Genomic DNA, 10,246 nt, shown 5'->3' with positions numbered 1-10,246 from the left:
CCTTTTCCCGGTTGTTTGGCTGAATGAGGTAAGATTTAAGAACAAAAAAGGGAGCCCTGCAGTCATGAAGGTTAGCTTTGGATGCATGTTAATCAGTCTCTGTTTCCCTGTCTCCTCTGTCTTTCCAGACAGCTGTGTTGGATGATGAAACAGCAGACATGTTTAAGAACGAGCTTATCTCCCCTGTCCAGATGTTGGAGATAATACAGAAGGTGCTGCTGGGGACAGGTGTGGCCATATTTGTGCTGTGTCTCATCTCCTACTGCATAGTGAGGAGGAGACATAACCAAAGCAAGCTTGCGTGAATATGTTGCATCAAATGTCTGTTGTGTGTGTGAGAGCATAGAACGTTTAAGCTGCTACAGGACATTAAACCTTTTGATAGAGACTTGCACTTTTTTTGGAATTTCAGTGTCATTTATAATGTCATACTTTCTTTGATGCTGGGGGGTAATACTGTGATTTTGTTCAGCTCAAGAGCTGAATTCTTTTGCCAAGTATTTTTTTTAATGCAAACACTGTTAACATTAACTCAATCAGAGATTTCTAGACTGAATTCTTTTGCCAAGTATTTTTTTTTATGCAAACACTGTTAACATTAAGGCAGCAGGTAAAGATTCCTGTCAACTGTCAGGCAGTCCTTTAGATCTCCTAACACAGACAAATGGCTTTGTCTAATACCGTATAATAGAAATGTACATGAAACTAATTTTGCGCAATTAGTCATGTACTTTGCCAAACTATTGTGTCTTCAAAATGAATAAAAGATGAAAAAGCAAGTTTTTCATGGGATTTTCTATTGTTAGTATTGGATTGATCTGACCCTGCATCAGACCATCAAAGCTAGTTTACTGTACACAGGTCCTCAGCCCACAATGCAACAGAGGCTGTCCTGGTGCAGAAACAAACCTCTGACTGTGGACACTGAAGCAAAATGATTCAATTTACTTTGAGTGGCCCATAAATGAAGAAAGAACGTGAGGGGATGACTATACTTATGAATGGTGCTTGGATTTATTTGGTTAGTAAGCAGCAAGAGACCGCTTTTCAGTGTTACAGGTTTGAAATGGCCCTCAACAGCCACCTGGGCGTCTTTGATTCTGCTGTTCAGTCTGAATCTTACATGTCACACAAATAAGGGAGCATTTCATTGAGTTTCAAACAGACAACTCTTACTCCCTTTTGCAACCTTGGGGTTTCTAAGCTACTACTCACTGATGTTTAAACTTTAGAATGCAAGTTTGTTATATATCCTGTACCCATACATACAGATTAAACCACTGAGTCATTGCACGTTAATTAGGCAAATGGTTACTTTTGGACAGACATATAGCTGCTTACCCTTTTCCAAGTCCTTGAGGTTCCCTAATACTCCATTCAGACCGATATAGTCCTGTGTCAGCCAAGGTTTATGAGTAACGTGTTTGAAACTACACTACAAACTTGCCAGCTGGAGTCTCTGCTGGCAGTGAGACACAGGGTGACAGCTGTCTCATGAATGGGTCCAGTGTTAGCTGAATACACATTGAGCAGACATGCGTCATGTGGGGTCTGCTCTTTGAAAGTGGTATAAGCTAAGCAGTTGATGTCCAGAACTTCATTTTCAGCGTACACATGAGAGTAACCTGTTTGTTGTCAAGAAAGTGAATGAGCCACAATGCCAAACTATTCCTTGATAGTAATATTCTTATTATATTACTTACCCTTATCATACATACAGCATGATATGCCACACCATGATATCTATGTAGACAGAGAAATGATGACGTGGCCAGAAACAGAAGGAGAAAGTTCACATGATACAAATAAAAATGTAGTCTGAAAATAAAATGTATGATGGTTCTGTAAAATTGACATTCATCTGAAATAATTTATTCAGGCTGTCATGACATTAATAAATAGAAATACATATGTTTTATAACACTGAAATTACACCAAGATGAAGCTGACATGATGCTGGTCACACAGTTTTATTAAACGTAGAGCGGAGATCTGTCCGAGGGAAGGTACAATACAACTAGAAAATCTTTTCTCAAAATGAAAATAATACTGTATAACTCTGCGATTTGCAGACACAGTCGTAGTTAGTCGGTGAAATATGTTGAATTTATATACACAGCTAAAAGACATTACCACAAAACTCAGCACAACATTAAATTAAAAGGGTGAAACAAACAAAATTACTTTGTACACAAACAACAAATAATTTCTATCTACATTAACTATGAAGTCTATCTCACAGATCATCACTGACAGTTCTGAATTATAACTACGTCCACTTTGCAGCTATTGAAAACATAGATCCAAAGAAGGAAAGAATTGTTTTTCATTATGTACAGAATCTAATGCTGTAGATTTCCATGTATTATATTAACATACATTATATACCTGAAGATAATAACTAACTTGTGCATCTGCTCTATTCCAGGCAATGAATTAAAGAATAACAGGGCATTTTGGCAAATACACTAATTTGCTCCTTTGCTGAGAATTACAGAAGATTGATACCACTGTCGTGTCTGTAAATATAAAGCTACAGCCAGCAACTGCTTGGCTTATCTTAACATAATGGGTGGGGGTAAACAGCTAGCCTGGCTCTGTCCAAAGGCAATAAAATCTTGCACAAAAAGGTAGTTATTATACTTGGCCTATAAATAGTAAAACCTCACAGACTTGTTTTTACACTTCAGTTTTTGCATGCATTAAACAAAATGTGCTAATTAGTTAGCTTTACAAGTGCTGCTAGGTGGCGTTCTACCCGTTTCCTCTTGTTTTTAGCCTTAGTGCTAAGCTGAATTGTCCAGCTAATGGCTCCAGCTTTGTTTACTGTATATACAGACCCAATCTTCTCCAAATTTTGAATAATGCCTCTGAAAGACCTTTACATTACTGATGATTTTCTTTTTATAAACATGCTTCTGTGCTGGAAAAAAGATGCCACTGATACAAGATGCAGCTGAATTGCAGTATATTGAGGCACCTTCTTGTACACCTCTGTCTGAGTAATAGTAATAAATATAGGAGAGATCATGAGAGGTGCGCACAACAGCTCATGCTACTTGATATTTTACTACTGTTTCTGTTTGGGTAATATCAGCACTTGATGTCAAATTTGGACTATGTGAACTAATAATTTTTTTTTTACTTACAGCACTGTAATATAACACTGTACTGGGACCACATGATGTCTGCACTTTGTATGAAGAGTGCTATTTTAGACAGCATGTCAAGCTGCAAACCTTAAAAAACAAACTCATTATGACCCCACATGTGCCCACAGAGTCCTGTACTTTTCACTGAACAGAAAGAATTTTGTTAGCTAGAAAGTAACCTTTCAAATGTGAGTAGAATCTAATTGAATATAATACTTAAAGAGAGAGAGCACTCATTCTCAAACATACATCTGTCTTTCTTTTGTCCCTTTTCAATCTCCTCTGTTTATCACCACAACTTTAAATTATTTCCAACAAAGAACAAACCCATAGTGAGTTAATATCCAGCCTGTCCAATTTCTCCCATCATTTTTAAAATACAAGATCACTGAGAGCAGCTGCGTCTCAAGGTGTATTATCCTAAGAAATATCAGCTGAGATTACAATTTATTAGTGGCACTCATAAAAGGGCCACTTCAGTTTGTGTTGTGACTGTGACAGCAAACAGTTGGCATGGGTGCCTGTGTGTGCCCAGTATATTAGTGTATGTCACAGCCATCTGGTCACAGTACCTCATACAAGAAAAGGAGATATAGCCGAAAAACAGCTCCTCACAACACCTCCTTGCTTTACTGTACATCCACAGTGCAGCTCTGCAGTTTGAGATGAGAATTGGATCCGGGTATAAAACAGCGGAAGGTGTGCATGTCAGTTTCTGTAGCTGCCAGCTCTCTGTGTCAGACCTCTGGGAAGTGATTGCGTCGGTTGCGGCTCTTCCTTCGGTCCAGCAGGGGCTTCAGCTTGGCCAGGTCTCCTCTGAGTTCTCCAGGTGGCTGAGGCTTCTGCTGCTGCCTCCTCCGCTGGAGGTTCTGGAGCTCTTGTCTCTCTTTGCAGTATTGTTGCACAGCCAGACTCTCTGCAGGACTGAAGGCTGCCAAGAGGACCTTAGGGTGCAAGGAGCTGGCCCACGCCCATGGTGACTGCCGCTTATCTGTCAGCATGCTCACCATGGCATCGCTCAGCACACGCAGGCGGATCTTGGCGACGGTGCGTTTAAAGCCATTCTCGGTGGTCAGACAGTAGTAAAGACCCTGGTCAGACAGCTGGACGGAGCGGATCAAGAGGCCGTTCTCCGTGGAGATGACACGGTCACTCAGCTTCACCTGCAGTTGGCACAGTTAGCTGGTGTCATAACCACTAACACATGGTTTGTAACAGAGACCTGGGCCAAAAATCTAAATACATGATCAAAATTAAAGAGAAAACTAATAAATCTGAATGCAGATTTAAGGGGGTCTCACAGTAGGTGCTATGGCCAATGTAGTCACCAGATCTCAACTCATTTAAACACATATGAGAGATTTTGATGAGACATCTTAAACACTGCTTTCCTCCACCATCATCACAACACTAAATGAAGTAACATCTTTTGGAAAAATCAAATGTTACATGACACATTACTAAGAAGCACATACTTCTGTATTGCACATACTACAATGACCCAAGAGCTTCAGTTTTTCATAAAAAACTAGAATGTGTATTTTTCTCTATAGCTTGAAGAAAGGTGGCACTACTCTTTAATAGGGTTTTGTTTGTAGGTTACAATGACATGATTAACTAGGAAAGAAAAAAATGTATGTTTACATACTCCTACAAATTAATTACCGAATTAAATTGAAATGACAGTTAAAGTAGAAGTGCTGAAAGGAGTTGAAATGTCACTCAAAGTGTGATGGATAAATTGAGCTGGACACAGGAAGTGGATGTCCTAGAGGATGTTTATGGTAAACATGTTGCAAATCATGTATGTACTGTAATTTGAACTATTTTTAATTTTTAGACCTTTTGTAGCATAATTTGGAAATGTAATATCTGCATTCTGGATTTGGTTTAGATTAACTTCTGGTGTGCTGTGAATCCATACAGACAGGGTGTTTTCCTGTACATGACAAGGTAAGAATAAGTTGTATTATCATCAATTTTATATAACCATCAGACTAAGCTGACACCCTTAAAGCAACGCTGCTTGTTCCTCTCCTCAGTGACCACTTTAAAATCAGCCAGGCTATACTGTAGTTTGGAAAAACATGCCAGTGATTACACACTGTAAAACTAAAGTGATTTATTTTAAAGTGAACTTTTATTCTTATGAGAAAATGGCTATATAACGACCATTACTCTGAGCCTACTCTGCAGAGATAAGAGCTAAATCCATAAAAGATGTATCTTTATCATGCAGGCGCTCTGTTGCCCAGCTTTGTGTAGTCATTCAAAGTGCTTTCACCGTGCTCAGATGTTTGTTTTGAGAATCCAGCAATTAGTCAAGGCCCATATCATGCTTGACCTAAATCACTACTCGTTATGGTGGCCTGCTGCCAATGGATGGTTGTTACATCGTTCCTCAGGCAATATAAGTCCTGATCAAGCATGTGAGCTCATTTGATTGCTATCAATGTTTGATATAATATTTAATAATGTGAATGGCTCCCTAGAAAGCAAAAAAGGACATTTAATGATATATCTTGAGGGGTTACCTTTGTGTCCTTGAGTGGGTGGAGTGGGGAGGGAGTGGTGTTGAGCCCTGACCTCTTTAAATGTCAAACTAACCTCTTTCCTCCTGTCATTGTCCCTCTGAATAAGCCACCGAATAGAGGCCTGAGGAGCCTTGGGAAGACACTCCAGGAAGGTGGTGTTGTTTTTCACGCCGTACTGTGTCATCTCCATTGCGTTTCTGTAGGCTGCAACACACACACGCACAGAGTCAAGGGAGGCACATCAGATGTCACTCGCTGACAGAAACAGAGTCCACAGATGGAGTCCAATCTGTCTCAAGTCCCAGCAGTGAGAGTGAAATGTTGACAAAAGCTTAGTCCGACAGCTGCAGTAGAAACACACTCGATCCTCCTCTCTTCAGCTTCTAGGAAATAACCTTCAGTGCATTGGACCAACTCAGTTTCGTCTCATTTACAGTGTTGTTTTTGTTGCGGCTAAATGGTTAATCATTCAGCTGGATGTATGACAGGGCTGTGACTAATTAGTGATAATAGCCATATGGCTGGTTCCCCAAGCTCACGTTAATTTAGAGATGTAAACTGTTCATGAAGAGTGAACACTCTGGGGAGTAAATCCTCTCCTCTCATTAACTGCTCCCTGCCAGTTGACTGGTTGGATTTTCATGAACGATGTGCACGACCTGGACTTACAAACAAACACATATACCCCAGAACACACATACGTACATAGCTGCAGCTGCAGTGTAAACCACTATGGTCATTTTACAATAAATAATACTATGAAATGTGAACATATTATTTACTGTGACATGGCAAATTGTTAACATTTGTGTGAATGTTAACCTGCTGCATAATGTAAAAGATTTAGGTAAGCGGTAGAAATTGATTTTCTTTGCCCAATTTGGGGCTGAGGAACTCAACAGGAGAAAATTTGTTATGACGTGCCTATTTATACTGTACATGTAGTAGACATGAAGCAACATTGGCATGTCATTCATTAGTAGGTTTGTTATTAATGTAAAAAGCTTAGTGCAGTTTTAATGACCTTTTAGATTGAATCCTCTACACTGAGTGAGTGGATTTCCATGCATAATGTCCTGCCTCCTGCTTCGCCTGAAAAGAGAAAGAAACAAATGTGTATAAATACACTACAGCTCAAAAACACAATCGTGAAACCTGAAGCTGCCACTGCCAAAACAATCTGTGCACACTCATGTAGAAGGGCTTGAGGAAAAGAACACGTAAGCTGGTGCATTTCAAAAACATTTTATGCAGGACAACAAGCTGTGTTTTTGTTCTGTGACCAAACTAAACTTGAACTGTGTCTGACTGGAATGGCAAGAGACAAGCAGCTAGTACTTAAAGAGGCAAGAGAGGTACAGGTTTAGAAGCGAGCTGTCACTCATGCCTCCTTGTCTGTGTTATATGCGATCACTTCTTTTTCATTCTCGGACAATATGTCCAACATCATCTCATGCTTGCATTCAGTACTGTTGGGTGCAGACAGTGACTGATTTCATAGTTGTTACATACTACTTTGGCTGTCCATTGGAAGCCCAAAACACCACTAGATGGCAAAAATCCTTGGTGGGCACCAGGTGGTTTTGAATGAAATGTAAATAGCTTGAATATTGGCACCAACTTGCAGTTATGTACCCTACAGCTGTACACCTCTGTGCACCTTTTGCTGGTGGGATAGAAGCGTGAGCAGCTGAATCCGTCCCAGGCACAGTAGGGGTCTCTGGCGAGGCAGCAGTCGGCACAAGCTGAGCCATAAGCGGGACAACGGTGCAGGGAGACCTGCGAGACCCCGAACTCCGAGCTGACGTACAGCTGTTGCTGAAAAGTAAACAGTTCAAATGTCAGCCTCTCTGTTTGTCTTAATAAGTGGCTGGCTGACATGAAAATAAAGTAGACCAAAACAATTATGGCGTATTATTTCTTTGGCTTTGGGAAATAATACGCCATAACTGTTTTGGTGGTCTACCTTATTTTCACGGTGGCGACCCCTAACAGGAAAAAGCCGAAAGTGACATTCATTCATTTCTTTGCCTGTGGGAGGCTTATTGTACAGTGGAGATTTCTCTTTTGTACATTACACACTGTAGTAGCCACAGACAATGAATAACAAATTAAAAGTTAACATGTTAGGAAACTGAACTTAGAAAAATACTTACTTTTTTGGGGGAAATTTTCAGGTTTGTAACAGGAGCTTGGTTCTGAAACCAAACACAAAGTCAGAGCTTTTAGATATTGTTGACAATTCTTTCTATAAACATTTTAAAGAACCAGTGGGAAATATGATTAGTAGTTGTTTTTTTGGTGAGAGTAACCAGCACCTTGAAGCTCATTATTTCTTTATTTATATTCTTATTATTTTTCTCATTTATTTCATCCATACAAAAAGTGAAGTGTAAAAACATCACATTGGGATTTAATGGGCAGGGTTGTGTAAACTAGGTTAACTGATAATTATTTACCGTACAGACAGGAGAGAGATTGATCTTCTCTTCTAAGTTTTAGCAAGAACAAATCACAAAATCTTTGGAAAAACTCCTTATAAAGCAGAAACTTCTCTTGAGTGAAAAACAGCCACATCAGAGAGGCTAGGATCAGTTTCTTGCCATGTTTCAGTTTCTTGCCATGTCTCTTTGTAGAAGAAATGAAATCTTTGCCATATTTTAAGAATAAATCTATTCTGATTGAAGCTGCTATATTCTAGGTGCAGTGGAAGATCAAAGTAGCCACGGCCTTTAGCTCCGATCACAGGTCGAACACATTTTAGATGTTTGAGCTAAGATAAAACAACATGTGGAAAAGTTCACTCAGGCCAACAACCAGACTTCTGCACTATGTTAGCATGTTTCCCATCACTCTGCACTGCAGAACATTCATGCATGCCACCCTGCCGAAGCCTCCCTCTTCCTCCCTCCCTTTGATTTTAGCACAGAAATGGGATGAAAGTGAGAGTGGGAAAATGACAGAGGAGAGAGACAGACAACAGACCTTAAACACTTCCAGCTCTTCCAGGATCAGATCTTCATGCAGGGAATGGTTGCTGGGCAGGACAATGACCTTCTGTATTGTACCTTTGTCTGGGGACAGAAAGCAGACATGTCATGGGCTGTAACCACAAACACATTTAAAGCTGTGTGAACAAATATGGCTGCACACGCTAACACAATTACTTAACCACGAATGCCCAGAGATGTGTGCTGACAGTGAAAATAAAACACAACTAGAATGTAAGCATTAAAAAAGTCTGTTTTCCTTTGCCCATATTTGCTTTTGAATTAGGCATGATAGTCCTGAGTTTCCGTAGCACAGTTGACTATGACAGAAGAGGGAATGGAAGCCTGCAAAAGAGGACAAGAGCCATGAAAAGGGCAAATGCAACATCATCAGTGAAGCCATTTTGTCCTGGGAGTTGGAGCAGCAGAGCAGGGAGAAGGACTTAATGTAACAGCTCCTGGAAATGACAGATAAGAGCCTCTCCCTCATCCTCAAGACATAGCACCTTTTTGGGCCCAGATGTGCTTAGACAGCACTGGCTTTTCTTCAAGAATCCAGGCAGAAGAAGCAGAACAGAGAAGCTACCTGATAAACACAAGCAGCAGTGAGAGAGAGTTCCAAAGCTACTCACTCAATGCAAATATGTGCACATGAGCACTAATATTTGCCTAATTATGTATGCCCACACAAACACAAAACAAACAGGTATGTATTCCACACTTGTGTTTCCTGTACTGGTGGCAGTGTCTCTGGAGCAACATTTACTCCCACAGCCAGCCTTCAAAACCATCCTGTTTTTGAGGTGTGATCATTTTCTACAAATGTAACCATATCTTGTATGGCTTATGTCAAGACTGACGCTGAATTAAAACAATTGCTGCAGATGCAAATCAAAAGACCTGCATGCTTTGTCAGCTGAAATGATGCCATAAAAGCTCAAAGTCCTCTTTAAAAGGACCTTGTCTCGCTGACATGTTTATGATCTATTTGTGGCATAATTGATCTTACATGTTGTGTTTTCAATTTAAGCTGCCACACCCACAGTTTACTATCCCCGCTGTTATCTGTTTAGCTGATGTCCAGCTGTGGCAATGAGTACCTTAGTGATTGCTATTTTTTATCATATCACTGACAATGTGTTGGCTGATATCTGACCTGCATGGCTACAGGACTGCAGTGACTGTGATGGCCCCATGGCCTTAAGAAGGACCTAGTGTTATTTTAGCACTGATTACACTGGAAAAATAAGAACAATTTAATTTGAAAATGAGTTTTCTTTTTCTTGAAAGAAGTGAAAAAGAACTGACTGAAGGATGCGTGTTATCACTTTACTTGTTTCCAGTTATTAATGCATTTTAAGGAACAGAAACTAAGTATTTTGATTGTAATGGAGTGATCTGTCTTTTTTGACACAAATACTCATGTTTTAGAGAAATCAAATCAAAAGCTTCCATCCATCCATCCATTTTCTTCCGCTTATCCGGGACCGGGTCGCGGGGGCAGCAGTCTAAGCAAAGATGCCCAGACTTCCCTCTCTCCAGACACTTCCTCCAGCTCCTCCTGGGGAAT

The 10,246-nt window shown here is 40.1% G+C and overlaps 2 protein-coding genes across 3 annotated transcripts in view; one reads left to right on the top strand and one right to left on the bottom strand.

Annotated features, from left to right (window-relative positions):
• The window catches only part of cd36 (CD36 molecule (CD36 blood group)), a 4,690-nt gene extending 4,145 nt beyond the window's left edge, over window positions 1-545 (top strand). Inside the window, exons 11-12 of the mRNA XM_020616796.1 lie at window positions 4-28; window positions 129-545. Of these exons, the coding sequence (XP_020472452.1) occupies window positions 4-28; window positions 129-305 (202 nt within the window). The 3' untranslated portion in view covers window positions 306-545. The remainder of the gene's footprint in view (window positions 1-3; window positions 29-128) is intronic.
• Window positions 546-1,884: 1,339 nt separating this feature from the next.
• The window catches only part of sema3c (sema domain, immunoglobulin domain (Ig), short basic domain, secreted, (semaphorin) 3C), a 38,252-nt gene continuing 29,890 nt past the window's right edge, over window positions 1,885-10,246 (bottom strand). For both annotated transcript variants that reach the window (XM_020616787.1, XM_020616788.1), the window contains 6 exons: window positions 8,672-8,760; window positions 7,843-7,884; window positions 7,347-7,504; window positions 6,711-6,778; window positions 5,760-5,890; window positions 1,885-4,315 (listed from right to left, as the gene is read on the bottom strand). In XM_020616787.1, coding sequence (XP_020472443.1) covers window positions 3,890-4,315; window positions 5,760-5,890; window positions 6,711-6,778; window positions 7,347-7,504; window positions 7,843-7,884; window positions 8,672-8,760 — 914 coding nt within the window. In that variant the 3' untranslated portion in view covers window positions 1,885-3,889. The remainder of the gene's footprint in view (window positions 4,316-5,759; window positions 5,891-6,710; window positions 6,779-7,346; window positions 7,505-7,842; window positions 7,885-8,671; window positions 8,761-10,246) is intronic.

This window comes from Monopterus albus, unplaced genomic scaffold, assembly GCF_001952655.1.
Source record: "Monopterus albus unplaced genomic scaffold, M_albus_1.0 scaffold178.1, whole genome shotgun sequence".
NCBI classification, from domain to species: domain Eukaryota; kingdom Metazoa; phylum Chordata; class Actinopteri; order Synbranchiformes; family Synbranchidae; genus Monopterus; species Monopterus albus.
The sequence above is the reverse complement of the archived record's forward strand: the minus strand, read 5'-3'. Positions and strand labels throughout refer to the sequence as shown.